At 41.3% G+C, this 20,067-nt stretch overlaps 1 protein-coding gene across 2 annotated transcripts in view; it reads left to right on the top strand.

Moving 5' to 3' along the window:
* B3GLCT (beta 3-glucosyltransferase) overlaps positions 1–20,067 on the top strand; it is a 127,918-nt gene that overhangs the window by 16,183 nt on the left and 91,668 nt on the right. For both annotated transcript variants that reach the window (XM_003270246.4, XM_030818561.1), the window contains exons 3-4: positions 6,782–6,821; positions 13,024–13,133. In XM_003270246.4, the coding sequence (XP_003270294.2) occupies positions 6,782–6,821; positions 13,024–13,133 (150 nt within the window). The remainder of the gene's footprint in view (positions 1–6,781; positions 6,822–13,023; positions 13,134–20,067) is intronic.

The following is a 20,067-nucleotide window of genomic DNA, read 5'->3' as shown; positions in this document are numbered from 1 at the left end:
ACTATTTTTTGCCCCACAATTGGTGTAAAAGCATTTTTTTAATAGAATGTTTCTTTTATCAACAGAGTATTTATTATCTGTTTTAACTGTACTATGAGATTCTTACACAGGGGAAATGATAATACTAATTTCTTACAATTTTAAGACCTTTTATGATTAATAAAGCATTTCACACATTTAATTTAATCTTCTCAATGATCCTAAAGCAAATATTCTCATTTACAACAGAGAAAACTTAGCCTCAGGGAAGTTATGTGATTTGACCAAGGTCACATGATTTTTTTGTTTTCTTTTCAACTTTTATTTTAGGTCAAGGGGTACATGTGCAGGTTTGTTACATGGGTAGATTGCATGTCATAGGGGTTTGATGGATAGATTATTTTGTCACCTAGGTAAGAAGCATAGTACCCAATGGGTAGTTTTTCAATCCTTGCTCTCCTCCCACCCTCCACTCTCAAATAGACCCCAGTGTCTATTGTTCTCTTATTTGTGTCCATGTGTACACTGTGTTTAGCTCCCACTTATAAGTGAGAACTTGTGGGTTTTCATTTTCTGTTTCTGCATTAATTGGGTTAGGCTAATGGCCTCCAGCTCCATCCATGTTGCTGCAGAGGCCGTGTTCTCATTGTTTTATATGGCTGTGTAGTATTCCATGGTGTATCCGTACCACATTTTCTTTATCCAGTCTACTGCTGATGGGCATCTAGGTTGATTCCATGTCTTTGCTATTGTGAATAGTGCTGTGATGAACATATATGTGCATGTGTCTTTGTGGCAGAACAATTTATATTCCTTTGGGTGTATGCTCAGTAATGAAATTGCTGAGTTGAATGGTAGTTCTATTTTATGCTCTTTGAAAAATCTCTTTCCACAGTGGCTGATCTAATTTACATTCCCACCAGCCGTATGTAAGTGTTCCTTTTTCTCTGCAACCTTGCCAACATCTGTTATTTTTTGACTTTTTAATATTAATAGCCATTCTGACTAGTGTGAGATGGTATTTCATTGTGGTTTTGATTTACATTTCCTTAATGAGTAGTGATGTTGAGCATTTTTTCATATGCTTGTTGGCTGCATGTATGTCTTCTTTTGAAAAATGTCTCTTCATGTCCTTTACCCATTTTTTAAATGGGGTTGTTTTTTGCTTGTTGATTAGCTTACATTCCTTACAGACTCTGGATATTAGGCCTTTGTCAGATGCATAATTTGCAAATATTTTCGCCCATTCTGTAGGTTATCTGTTTACTCTGTTGATAATTTCTTTTGCTATGGAGAAGCTCTTTCATTTAATTAGGCCCACTGGTCAAATTTTGTTGTTTTGAAGTTGCTTTTGTAGTCTTCTTCATGAAGTCTTTGCACAGGCCAATGCCCAGATGGTATTTCCTATGTTTTCTTGTAGGGCTTTTATAGTTTTAGGTTTTACATTTAAGTCTTTAATTCATCTTGAGTTGATTTTTGTGTGTGATGTAAGGAAGGGGTCCAGTGTCAATCTTCAGTATATGGCTAGCCAATTATCCCAGCACTATTTATTGAATAGTGAGTCCTTTCCCCATTGCTTGTTTTTGTCAAAGATCAGATGGTTGTAGGTGTGTGGCTTTATTTCTGGGTTCTCTAACCTGTTCCATTGGTCTATGTGTCTGTTTCTGTAGCAGTACCATGCTGTTTGGTTACTGTAGCCTTGAAGTATAGTTTGAAGTCAGGTAATATGATGCCTCCAGCTTTGTTTCTTTGGCTTAGGATTGCTTTGGCTACTTGGGCTCTTTTTGTTTCCAAATGAATTTTAGAATTTTTTTTCTAATTCTGTGAAAAATGTCATTGGTAGTTTGATAGAAATAACATTGCATCTGCAAATTTCTTTGGGCAATGTGGCCATTTTAACAATATTTATTCTTCCTATTCATGAACAAGGAATGTTTTTCTATTTGTTTTGTTGTCTCTGATTTTTTTCAGCAGTGTTTTGTAATGCTCATAGAGATCTTTTACTTCCCTGGTTAGCTGTTTTCCTAGGTGTTTTATTCTTTTTGTGGCTACTTTTTTTTTTGAGATGGAGTCTCACTCTATCACCCAGGCTGGCATGCAGTGGCGTGATCTCAGCTCACTACAACCTCCGCCTCCTGGGTTCAAGCGATTTTCCTGCCTCAGCCTCCCGAGTAGCTGGGATTATAGGCGCCTGCCACCACATCTGACTAATTTTTGTATTTTTAGTAGAGACGGGGTTTCACCGTGTTGCCCAGGCTGGTCTCAAACTCCTGACCGCAAGTGATTCGCCTGCCTCAGCCTCCCAAAGTGCCGGGATTACAGATGTGAGCCACCACGCTGGGCCTTTTTGTGAATGGGATTGCTTTCTTAATTTGCTGTCAGCATGGATGTTATTCGTGTATGGAAATGCTACTGATCTTTGCACATTGATTTTGTATCCTGAAACTTTGCTGAAGATTATTAGATCTTTTCTAGGTATAGTATCTTACCGTCTGTGAAGAGAGACACTTTGACCTCCTCTCTTCCTGTTTGGATGCCTTTATTTCTTTATCTTGTCTGATTGCTCTGGCTAGATTTCCAATACTATATTGAATAGGAGTGGTGAGAGTGGGCATCCTTGTCTTGTTCCTATTTTCAAGGGGAAAGCTTCCAGCTTTTGCCCATTCCATATGATGTTAGCTATGGGTTTGTCACAGACGGGTTTTATTATTTTGAGGTGTGTACCTTCGATGCCTAATTTGTTGAAAGTTTTTAACGTGAAACGATGCTGAATTTTATCAGAAGTGCTTTTTTTTTTTTTTGCTTCTATTCAGATGACCATGTGGTTTTTTAAAAAGCCCTAGACAGATAGATTCATAGCCAAATTCTACCAGATGTGTAAAGCGCTGGTTCCAGTCCTACTGAAACTCTTCCAAAAAATTGAGGAAGAGGGACTGCTCCCTAACTCATTCTGTGAGGCCAGTATCATTCTGATACCAAAACCTGGCAGAGACACAACAAAAAAAGAAAACATCAGGCCAATATCCCTGATGAACATAGATGTAAAAATCTTCAACAAAAACGCTAGCAAACCAAATTCAGCAGCACATCAAAAGCTAATCCACCACAGTTAAGTAGGCTTTATTCTTAGGAGGCAAGGTTGATTCATCATAAGCAAATCAATAAATGTGATTCATCACCTAAACACATGATTATTAAAAAGTAAAGTTAGAATCCAAATTTTCTGAATCCTTGAATATTTCTCACTTTACTGTTTTATATTACACAGCCCTATGCATTATGATGTGTGTATTTGGCAATAATGAGGATCATTTGTGACACATTTAAAGTGCTACCTAATCCTGCGGTAGCACTCAAAGTCCTTGTGACTTTGAGCTCTGAATGACAGGCATAAGGTTAACACTGGTCACGAGAACCAAAGTGTTGAAGTTCATCTCTTCCCCACCACTAGCCAGTTGTGGGGCTTAGTGAACCTCGCTGTGCTCAGCCTCCTCATCTGTAAGATGGGGTAGTAGGACCTACCTCACAGGGCTGTTTTGAAGATTAAGTGTGCCTGTTTATAGCTTAGAACAATGCCAGGTCCTGTTTAAACGTTTACCTGATAAGACGACAAATCCTGTAAGCAGCCTTTTAAGAGGTTGCATAAGCCATCTTTCCTACCCGAAGAAATCAAAGTAAAGAGGAACTGCTTTTGTCTGTTAAATTTGTTTTATGGAGGTAGTTGACTTCATATGAAGTAGTTGATGATAATGATGAAAAAAGGGTAGGTGCCAATATTATTGAGCATTTGCTTTGTGCAGACCCTGTGCTCAGCATTTTACTATCTTGTTCAACCTACAACACAATCCTGTGAAGTGGGTCTTGTCATTATTATTCCTATTCCAGTTGAAACAGGCTTGAGCTAGTTGGTGGTGCACGCAGAATTAGAGCCCAGGGCCATCTGAGTGTAATCATGACCACATCTGATTATTTTATTCAGAATCTCTAGGGCAGTGGTGGGTAGTTGTGACTGGGTGGAAGATTCCATTTTACTTCTCTTCCCTTTAAAAGATTCCATATAAAATTCTTTTGAGGATGTCATATCTTCTTTTAATGAAGGACTTATAAACTAAGGATTACATGTATGGATTGCAAGTGTTCAAATATATTGTGACTTAAAAAATAAAACCTGTGTCAAAGGGTGACTTTAATATGCCTTTTCCTGGCTAGCATAGGAGCTGTCTGTGGGGTAGAGATTAATAGCAAATCTCTTTTGTATCTGAATAGCAATTCAGTTGACTTATAAAACCTTGACAGCGAGCACATTTTGATTGATATTGATAGCGTAAGAAACATGTGGCAGCAGCAATAATAAAACAAACCATGTGTTTCCTTCATCTTAGGAAGAACTAAGTCTTTTCACAAGGGAAGGTGGAGACAGAATTTTAATTGTTTCGTTAATTTAGTCTAATTTTCTTTCTCACAGGGGAAATTAGTCAAGACCATTTTGGTTCCATCTCAGTTCACCTAATTCAACTGTTTTTTGCATATTTTATTTTAACAGTTTACAAATTGAACCCCTTGAAATGGCTAATCATTTCCTAGCTATTGTGTCAGTCAACAGAGCTGCTGTGTTTAATAGCAAAGAGAAAGATGTATCATTTTCGTTGCTTTTCTTTGATTTCACAAAGATAGCTATCTGATGGAAAGTCCAGTTGGTTTTGCAGCTTCAGTTGCTTAGTCTAGAACTGTAGCATTCTGAATATTTTTCATCTTTTGACTTGTTGATGAAGGTGACTTTTGCTTTCTGTATTATTTTTTAGCTCACTCTCAAAATCTATTCACATCTAATGATGTGTATTTTTTAAAGCATGCCTCCTGAGGAAGGCTGGACAGGCGTTATCATGGCGGTGTGAGGAAGAGCACTGGGACCGAGTTAGGAGACCTGGTTTGTAATTCTGGTTCTGTGGCCAGAATGACTGCTGGACCTTGGGAAAATGATTTATCTTTTCTGAGCCTCTGTTATCTCATTTGCAAAAGGGGAGTGTTGGGTTGAATCATCTCCAGTGCTGTTTTTAGATCTAACAATTCTATTTTTCCAGGAGCCTCATCTGGCAGCCAAAGCTGTGGCATCCAGAAGGCAGCTTGGCCTGGGGCAGGTGGTGGGTTGCCAGTGGAGCCAAATGGCTCCTCTGGATCTGAGGCTGGCCCCTTCCTTGAGGGCAGGTTGTCTTCCTAGTCAAGAGTGGCATTTAGAGTAAGTCTGCACATGCTGACTTACGGTGATAACCTGGCTTTGATTCAGCGCATTCAGGGAACTGGATTGAACTTTCCAGACTTTTTTACTGATTTCTTCCAGATCTACATGTTTTATCAGGATTAAGTTAGGTGTCACTTGATCCATCCTGAGAGTTAACAAATCAGCATATAACTATTGGCTCTCCTCTACTCAGCATTTCTAGTCTCGAGACAAATATAATTTCAGAATATGCCACTAAAGGTAGTCGCTCCCCTGTGTTTAGCTCTCTCTTCCCTGAGTGTTGTCATGGTCCCTTTGATATTCTTAGAGGATGCATCTCTGTGGATACGTCTCTTGGCTTTTAAGCTGCTCCCAGTTTTGTTGGTAAGGGCTCATGACCACATTTCTTGTTGCAGTCTGTGAAGAAAATTGAAGGATATTTGCCACCGTCCCATTGCCATAATTATAGCATATGACTGTTGAAAGCAAGAAAGGGCAATTAGGGAGAAAATTCCTCTTAGTCTGCAGAGAAGACAATGAAAATGGCACATTTAGCTGCTGACACTTTGCACTTTGCCAGATAAATCTTTTGAAAGTTCTTCCCTTGATTTACACAGAGTCGAGGTCAGGTATTTCTGTGCCCACATCCAGATTTCTGTGTCTGGAGCTCTCCAGCTCTTAAGGTGCCCCCTTCTGTGCTCCTGATTTTTTTTTTTTTTTTTTTTTTTGAGATGGAGTCTTGCTCTGTCACCCAGGCTGGAGTACAGTGGCACGATCTCGGCTCACTGTAACCTCCGCCTCCTGGGTTCAAGCGATTCTCCTGCCTCAGCCTCCTGAGTAGCTGGGACTACAGGTGCCTGCCATCATGCCCAGCTAACTTTTGTATTTTTAGTAGGGATGGGGTTTTACTGTATTGGCCAGGCTGGTCTCGAACTCCTGACCTTGTGATCCACCTGCCTCGACCTCCCAAAGTGCTGGGGTTACAGGCATGAGCCACCGCACCCGGCCTCTGTGCTCCTGAATTCTACTGACTGCCATAGGCTGGCCTCCGAGGCCCTGTGCAGGCCCCTAGGACTACTCCTCAGGTTGGAGAGAACATTGTGGTGACATTCTTGAAGACGGTATGACTGCACCCAAAAGATGATAAAGTGCAATAATTAGTAGAACTCATCTTCATGAGGAGCATCCTCCCAGGTTCGAGACTATCCTCTGATATGTTCATGATGCTTTATGGTTTACAGGGCTTTAAAAATGAACCCTCCTGAGAATATCATGAACCACTTAAACGTTCACTGCATCTTACACAATAAGAAAGAGCTTCAGCTCAATCAACTGATTTGCCCAAGATCCCATGAGAAGGGCACAGCCCCACCTAAGAGGTCTGTCATGATACAGAAGTACATCATTGCTCCGTGGTCCCTTAGGTTTCGGTCTCATTTCTTTAGGGAAGCGTTTCCAAGCTCCCGTTTTCAAATCTTCCTCCCATGTGCTGATACATACCATGCACCATGCATGTTTACTCAGTGTACTGCTGGCTTTGTTATGTACTAAGATTCATCTTTTTCTCTTTCATTTAAAATACAGGATTTGGAGGAAAGTGGTATATCAAGGAAAAATGACATAGGTAAGTAATGATTTTTTTAACCTAAGAGTGTGTACTCAGGTGTATTTTGTATGAATTGTATTTCCACGAAGTGATTCTTTTCTGATTTTATTTATGGGGTAAATATTGTTGTTCAAATATTCTGTCTTTGGCCCAGCCTAACGTTTGCTCTCCTGAAGATGTGAGGCAAACACTTCTCAGATGGGCATGTTGGCATGTGGTGGATTTATGTTTACTCAGTGAGATATGTTGGATTTAATTCCCTCTGGCATCATTCATTGAGCTTCCAGTAAGGATAAAGCACCATGCCTGGTGGGCTGTCTGGGGGAATGCAGAGAGGAAGGAGACATGGTCCCTGTTATTAAGGACCCACGCGATGTGGGAGAAAAGGACAAGCTGTGACATTTGTGCAGGCCATCCGGGAGCAGGCTCTCCACTCGCTGACCTGCAGACACCTCCATGCCTTTCAGGAGTCAGCTCACCAGTCACGTCTGCCAAAATTGTCCTGAGCATCCTGGCCTGGAAGCTGTTACCCCTTCCTTTGTAAGGCATCATACTTCTGTCATTGCCCATTCCTTATTTTACTCCTTTTGAAACACCCACCCTGCCATAGATTGTAAGTATCTTCAGAAATGTGACACCAGGAGTTAGACTTTAAAAAAAAAATTTCATGGGAAGCATGCCCAGTGTGTAAGGCCACACCTCTGTGTGTAGGGGTGAGTCTGTCCCTGAAGGGTGTGAATTTTGTCAATGTCTTTCCTCCCAGGGTAGGAGGAATGACCCAAGTCTGGAACACAATCAGCCAGGACCTGGGCACCAGTAGCAGTGGAACCTCACGGGAGGCCTATGGTGTCAGGGGGTATGCGGTCCATGGGAGAAGTCTCCCTTCAGACACAGGTGGTTGGCTCACCTCCAGTTTCATGATGGATAAGCCTGGGTTCCAGGAAACAGGAAGGGGACAATATGTTCTTCTTACTTCCTCTCCACTGTTTTCCATGGAGCCCTGGAAGGCGAGCTCTAGATGAGAGGGAAAAGGATAAATGAAAGTGTTCCTTTCTAGGCCTTTCCTTCCTGGGCCTGGGTTCTGAGGGGTGCAGAAGTTCAGGAGAGCCCCCCCCGCCCCCGGGTAGAAGTGGGAGGATGACCTGTCGGGCACGCATATCTAGGGCCCACAGGGGAGTGTGTTGGGGTCTGCGGGGTCTGAGAACAGCTGTATTTAAGGAACCACGTCAATTTGTTGCGTTTTCTTCTCTGTATTATAACACCCTGTATGGTTTAGCCACACCTTTCCATGTGGAGATTTTCTTCCCTGCTACCAACTCTGTGGCTTTGAGCATTTATTTGTAGTTTATGGGAGCAGATGAGTCTCTGGTTATTAAATGAATTAATGATGCAAGTCTGGAACATGGGCTTGAAACTACGAAGGGGAAGTTACCTTGGACAAGTAAATTTATATTCTTGCAATTGCATATGGCAAGTCGAATGATACCTAACTTGGTATCAGTTCATCTGAAAAAGACCCAGGGGGCTTATTTGTCACAATCTTTGTGTGAGCCTACAAGACCAGGAGGCTACTAAAGATCCTGTGCGCTTGCAGTGACAACAGTAGATTCAGGGCACCGAGAGCATGGCTCACAGTCAGAGCTGGGAGATAGCCTCCATGCACGGGATGCTGTTTCTCCTTCAGCTTGCTGCCTAATTGATAGATTCACTAGTATATGATTATTCTCACCAAGTAAACATAATTGGAGTGGCCCGCTTTGTGCGTGTGTGTGTGTGGGTGTGTGTGTATGCATGCATATTTATCCCTCAGCTTTAAATCATAAGGCTGCTTGCTACTCAGCTTATATCAGAAGAACACCAGCATGATGAAACCCATTTTTCTACGTAATTTCTGACCAGGAAGATGAGCACTTTACAGTAGAGTTCTTGGCCCATGGTAGGTGCTCAGCAACTGAAGACACAGAGAGCATTTGGTTTCTTCTGCTTTCATAGGAGAATCATTGCTCTTCAGCATCTGTTTTCTAACTATCTCTCTGTCCTGCTGCCTTTCCTGAGCACTGTCTGCCACTCACCATTGGCTTTGGCATTGCATTGGCCCTTTAGGTATCCTTGACTAATTTCTTTATCTTCCCCTTCTAGCCTGTCACTCTGATTATTATTGTCAGGCACTTAGTGTGCGGCCCATTTATTGCCCATTCCTGGAGGAGAAACAATGACGATCCATCTTGAGTTGTGACAGTGTTTGCTGAAGGCAGATTGCAGTGAGTTTAAAGAAGTGCAACCAAGATGATAAGGAAATCGTGGAATTGTCTTATTTAGCTCTGTGGACTGGGCAGCAGGAGCTTAAGAGTCAGGTGGTTGGATGGCATACCCAGAGAAGACAGCTACCAAGATAAGCTCTGGGATCTGGACTCAGCCAGAATGTGATTCAGTGAAGGGACGGCTTAGGCTGTATGTCAGAAAATATTTCTTGGTACTGGTATAAAGAACAGCAGGAATTTAAACACATAAGCTATTTTCAGCATCAAACTGTACTGACTATACTAACCTGGTTCTTTTCTGGAATGGGTTGGGGCTGACTAGCATGTCAACGATCTTCCGGCATTCATTATGATCAGGGTTGCAGGAGCTCCCCTCCCCTTTAGCCTTGTCCTCGATAATACCCCCATGCGTCCTGTTCCTTGGCCGTACCTAACCGCTAGTATTTTCCGGCCCTAAATTTGATTCTGTCCCAAACTTTCACTGCTGCTCCCTCTGTGGGGAGGGTCTTCCCACCCCTTTTTTCCCCCATCTTCGGGACAGTGTCCTCCTTCCCTCCTTTGGGAAGGCCCCACTGCCTGGGACCCCACTTGGCTCCTGAGGCCCTTCCCCCACTTGAAAGTGACTAATCTAGAGCCCAAGCCTCTCAGCATGGTATATAAATCCCTCATGATTTGACTTAATGGATCTGCCACCCTTTCTAACTTTATCACCTACTGTACCCCGCCCTGCTCCTTTTCTCAGAAATGCCTGACAGACATGGTCGTTCACTCAGGGAGACTGCAGAGATACCACAGGCTGTGGGCTCTGTGGTGATCCCACTGATCTGCTACCCTCTGTGTGTGTGTGTCTGCTGCTTTTTAAAGGAAACTCAAGAAATACCTCCTCCTGGAAGCTGTCCTTGCACTCGCCCCCGATCATCTGGGCTCCAGTGCCCTGTGCTCAGTTAGCTCTGGCTTTCCACTTACTGCTTTGTGTTATAATGGCCTGCCTATGAACGAGGCTCAGACACTCCAGGGCTGCGACTGGGCTCACTCACTCTTGTATCGCGGAGCCCTACACTTAGTAGGTACTCAGAAGATGTTTGCTGAATGAATGAATGAAGCATGCATGATTGAAGTATAGGAAAAAGGGAGAGGCCAGCATGATTTCTTAGTAGCTATGTTAAAAAGAGGACAGATACAACTCACAGGACATGACCCAGGTATGGGAAGAATTTGCTTTTTAATCTTCTTGCAAATCCTCTTCCCTGTATGGAAATGCTGTTGTCTCCATGAGAAGATAGTGGGAGCTTTGCTGAGCTGGTAGGAGTGGCAGGAGTTGGTTACTGTGATGAGCAGTGAGTGCAGGATTAAGCTTTATTTTTATTTTTATTTTTTTTGGAGATGTAGTCTTGCTGTGTTGCTCAGGCTGACCTCAAACTCGTGGGCCCAAGCAATCCTTCCACTTCAGCTTCCCAAGTAGCTGAGACTTCAGATGCATGCCACCATGCCCAGCTAGGATTAACCTTTTGATAGAGAAATCTGCTCTTTAAAAAATGTGTTATGAAATAATTTGAACATATAAGAAGTTATAAAGAGAATAATATAATGAACATTCATGTATTATATGTTCATTGGATTAAGAAATAAAATATCACCTAGATTAAGAAATTAAATACCATTAACACAGCTGAAACCTTTTAACCATTATCCTGATTTGGTATTTATCATACTCATGTAATCTTTTATACCTTCACATGCTATGTGTGTATATGTTTGGTATATATACATTTTAATATATTTATGTGTATATTGTTGCAAACTATTGATTTATATAGTTATTCTTTTGCAACTTGCTTTTTTCAGCATTATAACTATGGGATTTATCCATCTGGATTGATACATGTAGTACTGGTTAATTTTTATTGCTGCATAGTATTCAAGTTAATATATCTTGTTAGTGGATATTTTTGTTGCTTCCCATTTTTTTCTTTTACACAGTGCCACTGTAAACACTTTTGTCATATATCCTTGTGCACACATCTGAGTTTCTCAAGGATGATTAGTAAGAGTGGAATTTCTGGGTCATTGGGAATGTGCATCTTCTTTATTAAATTTTAGAAAAATTATTCTCTGAGGCTTATTTACTCCATTCTTAACAAAAAGAAATCTTTATAACTCCTTTTTAGATGTGTCAGTTTATATTAATGTTTCAGGTGTAGTAGATCCAAGATAAGAATTCAGTTGAAACTGAAGACACCCATTTAAGTCTTACCCATGTGTCCAACATATAAAGCCGAGAAGCTCGTTTAAAATAGAGACAGGTATATGGAATGTTCCTATTTATATAAACTCCTAAAGAAAAGGAATTAGGTCATATTCAGTAGGCTGTTCAGCGTTTCCTTTTACATATTTTATTTAGTTTTAACCAAAGAGCATTTTAGGTTATTTTTAGGATCTAGATGGCTCACTGTGGAGCTATCTGTTGTGTGAATATTTGAGCAAGTGAATAAATGAATGGAGCTATAGAATAGAGCATAAGAACAATCAAATATAATGGATTAAAATTAAAATCAAATTAGGGTCTCTGAGCTGAGGTGTTAAAGAGAAAGATTCATGGCGGGGGAAAGGTCCCCACATGGCTTTGCTGACAATCTGGCTGAAGGCTACAATTTATGTGGCACCTTCCTCTGCCAACATTCCTGTCTGGTGGCAGGGTGCTGACACAATCACTGTTTTATCCATTTCTTTGTTATAGGCCCAGAACCTGGGGAGGCCTAACGTGTTTCTCTGGGGGACAGCCTTGCTACTGCCGTTGGCAAGCCCTCTGATGGTCTTTGTGGGCAGGACATACTCGGGTTTCCTTCCTGCTCACCGTTGTAAAAAGCTAGCTGCCTTCAGGTGCATCTCTAGCAGGCTGGCGAATACTGCCAGCATGGGGTGTTATAGATGGGCTTTATGCAGGACTTCGCGCTAAAGCCCTGTTGCTAAGGAATTGCTGTGGCCGGTTTCCTGGAGATAACACCTAATCCTGGCTAGGTGCCTTATGAGGCAGGGTAGGGATTATTGAGTTACTTATTTGCAAACCCTTGTGAACTCATGGGAGATGGGCAGTTACTGTTGAGTGTCACCTTAAAGGGCCATTCAGAACATTCTTGAAGTAATGTAGTAGTGAGCTAGGACTACATAACAAAGTACCACAAAACATGGCTTAGTACAAGCAACAGAAATGTATTGTCTCACAGTTCTGGAGGTTAGAAGTCTGACATCAAGATGTGGGCAGGGTTGGTTCCTTCTGAGAGCTGGGAAGGAAGGATCTGTTCCAGGCCTCTCTCTTTGGCTTGTAGATGGCCATCTTCTCTGTGTGTCTCCTCATATCATCTTTCTTCTGTGTGTGTCATTTATGGGTCCAAATTTCTCCTTTTTCTAAGGATACTGGTTGTATTGGATTAAGGTTCACCCTGATGACCTCGCTTTAACTTGATTCCCTCTGTAAAGACCCAATTCTAAATGAAGTCACATTCTGAGGTATTGGGGGTTAGGACTTAAAAAATATGAATTTTAGAGGACATGTTTCAACTCATAACAGGTAGCAGCATAGTGTAGGATTATGTGGGAATTGTTAAAAAGCTACTTGTGAACGTTAGATTTTCAGCTACTGGGAAGATTCGTGTTCTAGATATTTTCACACGTTTTCAGCCATTCTTTCTGACAGATGCAGGAGCACATTCTCAGTTTGGTGCCATAGACTGGGTCTGGTACAGTCAGCTTATTTACTTGCTAACTTCTAGGAAGGAAGTTTGGGAAACAGTTTAAAAAGAGAGAAAATTTTGTCTCTAGAATTACATACAAATTGATTTTTTCCCCTTTAGAGTTTATTGCCTGAAGGTTTGCTTTGTAGCTATTTTTCACTTGTTTTCAAGTTTATTTTAATAATTGTGTAAAAAGAAATACCTGAAAACTATTTTTTTTTGTTCTAGACTTAAAAGGAATTGTATTTGTCATCCAGAGTCAAAGTAATTCTTTTCATGCAAAGAGAGCAGAGCAGTTAAAAAAAAGCATCTTAAAGCAGGCTGCAGATCTTACACAGGTATGTAGCTATGGCTCGGGGGGCCTGCCAGTTATGTATTTCTTGATTACCTTGATGTTTTCCAAAACACTGGATCTGTGGAGAATCAGTTTTTATTTAGACGAGAATAACTCCTCTGACTCATTTTGCTTATTTAATATTGAGTATTTGTTTTTGAAAATGTTTTGGTCAGCTGGGCGTGGTGGCTCACGCCTGTAATCCCAGCACTGTGGGAGGCCAAGGTGGGCGGATCCCTTGACGTCAGGCGTTCGAGACCAGCCTACCAACATGGCGAAAACCCGTCTCTACTAAAAATACAAAAATTAGCAGGGCATAGTGATGCATGCCTGTAATCCCAGCTACTCAGGAGGCTGAGGCAGAAGAATCGCTTGAACCCAGGAGGCAGAGGTTGCAGTGAGCCAAGATCACACTACTGCACTCCAGCTTGGGTGACAGAGTGGGACTCTGTCTCAAAAAAAAAAAAAAAGAAAAAAAGTTTTGGTTAATTCCTAATGCACAAATTATCATATTCTGAATTTTGTGTGTGTGTGTGTGTATGTATGTGTGTGTGTATATATATATAAAAATATATATAAATTTAAGAGAGCTATATAATTGTGTGGGGCAACTGTGGATTTGTCACGAAGTATCATAAAAGCAAGTAGAAGAAATAACTTTTTAAAGGCAAGGCTTAAAATAGAGATAATTAATGTTCAAAATTTTGGTAACAAGTTCTAAGGCAATTTTCATGTTGGAATAACATTTTCATTAATCTTAGTGCAGTGCTTCTTCTATGAGTCTCTTAATCTGCTTTTTTAATTGGATGTCATTAATTTAACTTTTGAGTTGATTTATAATGTAATATTCCAGAAGGATTATGGAGAGAAAAATCTACGCATGTAGGTACATTTTAATAACATTTAAAATAGGCGTGAACAGAATATAAAGCTGCTCTGAATAATGCTGGAGGTTTGGAGTGAGGGAGGATCTACCTTGTGCTGCCCTATAGGTGCTTTCCTTCTTTAGCTAAGTAAGTCCATCAAGACCTCTGCACCATGTTGTGATGTCCTTCAAGACCGAAGTGCTTGCCTGTAGATAAATGCTATCCCTTTGTTCTCCCAGGAAAGAACTCTTTGACAAGAGACATGTGTGCGTGACAGATTGTTTTCTTTCTCTTCATGGGTATTGGAAAATAAAGGGTCAGAAATGTCAGTGGAAACATAAACAGCCTTAACAGTATTCAAGGCAAGGAACTGCTGGGAATAAGGTTTATTGTGCTTAATATTTAAATGCTTTATATATAAACTGTATCAAACTGTCTTGCATCCCTGCAAGGCCAGGTTCTCTGGGTTGCTCTGCTTGAAACATCGTACTTTCTCAAGGGAAAGGAAAGTAACACATGCTGTGGATTGTTTTTCAGTAGTCAAAGATAGGAGCAGCTTGATAAGTTAAAAATTTTTCTTTTTTGGCCTGGCACGGTGGCTCACACCTATAATCCCAGCACTTTGGGAGGCTGAGGCGGGTGGATCATGAGGTTGAGAGATCGAGACCATCCTGGCCAACGTGGTGAAACCCTGTCTCTACTAAAAATATAAAAATTAGCTGGGCATGGTGGTGCGTGCCTGTAGTCCCAGCTGCTCAGGAGACTGAGGCAGGAGAATCGCTTGAACCCAGGAGACAGAGGTTGCAGTGAGCTGAGATTGCACCACTCCCCTCCAGCCTGGTGACAGAACAAGATTCTGTCTCAAAGAAAAAAAATTTTTTTTTTTCTTTTTTTTTGGAAACCTAACTTTTGGAGGTTTTCTCCTACTAAATCTTCCTGGATTTTATTAGAGAGGCAGACAAGACAGGGATGCCCTCTCTCACCACTCCTATTCAACATAGTGTTGGAAGTTCTGGCCAGGGCAATCAGGCAGGAGAAGGAAATAAAGGGTATTCAATTAGGAAAAGAGGAAGTCAAATTGTCCCTGTTTGCAGATGACATGATTGTATATCTAGAAAACCCCATCGTCTCAGCCCAAAATCTCCTCAAGCTGATAAGCAACTTCAGCAAAGTCTCAGGATACAAAATCAATGTACAAAAATCACAAGCATTCTTATACACCAATAACCGACAGAGAGCCAAATCATGAGTGAACTCCCATTCAGAATTGCTTCAAAGAGAATAAAATACCTAGGAATCCAACTTACAAGGGATGTGAAGGACCTCTTCAAAGAGAACTACAAACCACTGCTCAATGAAATAAAAGAGGATACAAACAAATGGAAGAACATACCATGCCCATGGGTAGGAAGAATCAATATCGTGAAAATGGCCATACTGCCAAAGGTAATTTATAGATTCAATGCCATCCCCATCAAGCTACCAATGGCTTTCTTCACAGAATTGGAAAAAACTACTTTAAAGTTCATATGGAACCAAAAAAGAGCCTGCATCGCGAAGTTAATCCTAAGCCAAAAGAACAAAGCTGGAGGCATCACGCTACCTGACTTCAAGCTATACTACAAGGCTACAGTAACCAAAACAGCATGGTACTGGTACCAAAACAGAGATATAAACCAATGGAACAGAACAGAGCCCTCAGAAATAATGCCATATATCTACAACTATCTGATCTTTGACAAACCTGACAAAAACAAGAAATGGGGAAAGGATTCCCTATTTAATAAACGGTGCTGGGAAAACTGGCTAGCCATATGCAGAAAGCTGAAACTGGATCCCTTCCTTACACCTTATACAAAAATTAATTCAAGATGGATTAAAGACTTAAATGTTAGACCTAAAACCATAAAAACCCTAGAAGAAAACCTAGGCAATACCATTCAGGACATAGGCGTGGGCAAGGACTTCATGTCTAAAACACCAAAAGCAATGGCAACAACAGCCAAAATTGACAAATGGGATCTAATTAAACTAAAGAGCTTCGGCACAGCAAAAGAAACCACCATCAGAGTGAACAGGCAACCTACAGAATGGGAGAAAATTTTTGCAACCTACTCATCTGACAAAGGGCTAATATCCAGAATCTACAATGAACTCAAACAAATTTACAAGAAAACAACCAGCCCCATCAAAAAGTGGACGAAGGATATGAACAGATACTTCTCAAAGGAAGACATTTATGCAGCCAAAAAACACATGAAAAAATGGTCATCATCACTGGCCATCAGAGAAATGCAAATCAAAACCACAATGAGATACCATCTCACACCAGTTAGAATGGCAATCAGTAAAAAGTCAGGAAATGACAGGTGCTGGAGAGGATGTGGAGAAATAGGAACACTTTTACACTGTTGGTGGGACTGTAAACTAGTTCACCATTGTGGAAGTCAGTGTGGCGATTCCTCAGGGATCTAGAACTAGAAATACCATTTGACCCAGCCATCCCATTACTGGGTATATACCCAAAGGATTATAAATCATGCTGCTATAAAGACACATGCACATGTATGTTTATAGCAGCACTATTCACAATAGCAAAGACTTGGAACCAACCTAAATGTCCAACAATGATAGACTGGATTAAGAAAATGTGGCACATGTACACCATGGAATACTATGCAGCCATAAAAAATGATGAGATCATGTCCTTTGTAGGGACATGGATGAAACTGGAAACCATCATTCTCAGCAAACTATGGCAAGGACAAAAAACCAAACACCGCATGTTCTCACTCACAGGTGGTAATTGAACAATGAGAACACATGGACACAGGAAGGGGAACATCACATTCCGGGGACTGTTGTGGGGTGGGGGGAGAGGGGAGGGATAGCATTAGGAGATATACCTAATGCTAAATGACGAGTTAGTGGGTGCAGCACACCAACATGGCACATGTATACATATGTAACAAACCTGCACGTTGTGCACATTACCCTAAAACTTAAAGTATAATAATAATAAAAATTTTTTTAAAAGAATCATTCATAAAGATAAACAAACAAAAAAAAGAGAGGCGGACATGCAGCAACCTTGACTGGCTGGCTTCTTCCATCTGCTTTGCTGGAGGCGCTAGTGGGGTGGCCAAGTGCAGGCTGCTGCAGGGAGGAGGAGGAGCCAGGAGCCCAGATAATCCATCTCTCAGGTGGATCCAGGGAAGCTCTAACTGGATTTTGCTCAGTCAGACCTTGCCAGTGACCCCAAACTGTGTGATCAGTGATGACATCAGAACCACAGTTAGGCATCCCTTACTCATATGAATTAAGAGCACACTTTTCCCTATGTCACCTGCATGTGCCCCTGCTCCCAGCAATACCTTTCATTTTGCAGATACAGATTTGTGTTTTTTAGATTATGTATCTTCCCCATTTAATCTATACAGTAGTCCTTTCCATTGATATGGACAGTGACGCCCCTTGCCATCCAAGCCTAGTTGATTGCATATGCCCCTATACTTCCTCTACTGTTCATCTACTCTTATTTTATTGTTGGCCAATTTTATTTCTGTGCAAATAGATAATCACTCATTGCTGGCTCTCTACCTGCCTTTCCCCTTCTGTTCTTCTGGGAAGAGTAGTTTTCAGAGCACCTTTGAGCAGGGCAGTGTTCCTGGGACTTGGTTTGCAGCGGGGATAAGGCATGTGGGTACGTTTTGGTGGGAAGCAATAGAAATTATAAAGTATTCCTTCTTCTCCTCTTCCCCTTAGGAAAAATGAGAGTTGGCAGGGTGCTGCTGGTGGCTGGGTATGCCTGCTTCTTTGAGAGGCCCTGGGGCTCCACAAAGGATAGGGCCCAGGTACAAGAGCACTGGATGCTTAAAACTGACTCTAGGCTCTGGGGAGGATAGTTAGAGGTTCCCGTGTAAGCTGAACTTGGTAGTTGTATTTAGGAATGGAGAATGTGTTATAGCTTCTCTTTGGTGTCTGTCAGGATTGAGGCAAGATGGTAGGCAGCTGAGCAGGTGTGGATTCAGCAGAGCAGGAGGAACCTCCATTGCTTGTTACCTTGTGCCAACACAGTTGCACCAGAGCTTATTAACTGAAGTTCCTGTCTCTAGATCCCAGCTTCATCTTCTACCGCTCACCCCCTTGTGCTTTATTTGCCAGTAATTTCAAACTAGTATATGGTTCTAGGATCGCTTGCCATATTAGTCCATCTTTGCATCATTATACAGAAATACCTGAGACTGGGTCATTTATAAAGAAGTTTAATTGGCTCATGGTTCCATAGGCTGTACAGGAAGCATGACAGCTTCTGGGGAGGCCTCAGGAAACTTTCAATCATGGCAGAAGGTGAAGGGGAAGCAGGCACGTCTTATGTGGCTGGAGCAGGAGGGATAGAGAGAGAGGAGGTGCTACACACGTTTAAGCAACCACATCTCTCAATAACTCACTCTCCTCACAACAGTACCAAGGGGGATGATGTTAAACCATGAGAAACTGCCCCCATGATCCAGTCACCTCCCTCCAGGCCCTACTTCCAACACTGGGGATTACAATTCCACATGAGATTTGGGTGGGGACACAGATTCAGACCATATCACATGCTATGCCCCTGTGGCTTTGTATATTGTAGATCCCGTCTTCTTGTCAAGCTCATGTATCCCCATAAAGGTTTTCCGTGCACCATCTTGACCCGCCATGCTAAGCTACTTCCTTTTTGGTTCCACTTTTGTATCTTGGACAAACTTCTATTGTATACTTTTCAATTGTGTATTATTTGTTACCTGTTTCTTTTACAAATTTTGAGAGCAGAGAATAGACTATGTCTTATAAGTTGATTCTTCAGAACCAAGCATTGAATCTTTGAAATTCATGATCTTTTCTTTCCCAGAGTTACTTTCTTCTCTATTGTAATAGAAGTTTCCTTGTATTTCTCCTACATATAGTATAGACCTTCGGCTGTACGTATGCATGCATGCACACACATGCTGTATTAAATCACAAGTTCTTTGAAGGCAGACACTTCTTTTGATCCTTCCATAGCACCTTGAACATAGTAGGTATTCAGCATATGGCAACTGAATTGACTCTAAGAAATTTATCAAATGAAAATGAAAATTTAAGTAACTTACGTACTTTATTCCTGTTAACTCTTAAATGGATAATGGCCAACCTCTCTCTTATTAAATATAGTAGCTATTTACTTCTCTCAGTGAAACCACAGAGTTTAGGAAGAAGAGTAGAAAAAAAATTAGGTATGAGCTGGTGCTAGAAAAATATGATCTTATGAATAATTAAGTCTTTTGGAGATAATATGAAAAATAACCAGAAGATTCACTTGACTACTTTAACACAGACAACATAACAGTGACTTAAAGAAGATGGAAATCCTTCAGTATTGAAACAAAATAAAAAAAAAAAAGAAGATGGAAGATATGCTTCTCCCCACCCAACAGTCTAGTCGGTGGGGTCCTGGGGAGGCAGCTCTGCTCCAGGTTCCTCTGTCCTGTTACTTGGATGAAGTGTCTTGTCCTGCTTGGTTGAAGCTGACCTACATTCTGCATTCCAGTATGTGTAGGCCAAGCTGCTTCCTTTTAAGGATTTTGTACCTTGCAGTTGTATATGTTGTGTCCCTTTATATACCTATGTCCAGGATATATCATGTGGGTACACTTGGGCTGGGAAGTGTAATGTCTAGTTGGGTGGCCCTAGATTCAGCTAGAACTCAAGGGGTTCTAATCTTTAGAAGGGAAAGGGAGCTTGGATACAGAGGGACAAATCGATGTCTCTGCCAAAGTCAGGATTTTGTTTTCATATCAAGGACTCACTTAGTCTACAGAATTTATCTATGAACCTCTCATTCATTCTTTTGCTATTTGAAGACATACTGTGGGCAAAGTACTGGGGATACAAAGATCAACAAGACATAGTCTTGGTACTTGAAGAATGCACAGTCCCAGAGAGGAGAAGGGCCATCAGCAGGCAGTTTTTCTTTTTTTTTTTTCTTTTCTTTTCTTTTTTTTTTTGACACAGAGTCTCACTCTGTCGCCCAGGCTGGAGTGCAGTGGCGTG

This window comes from Nomascus leucogenys, chromosome 9, assembly GCF_006542625.1.
Source record: "Nomascus leucogenys isolate Asia chromosome 9, Asia_NLE_v1, whole genome shotgun sequence".
NCBI lineage: Eukaryota > Metazoa > Chordata > Mammalia > Primates > Hylobatidae > Nomascus > Nomascus leucogenys.
This window is presented reverse-complemented; position numbering and strand designations above follow the sequence as displayed.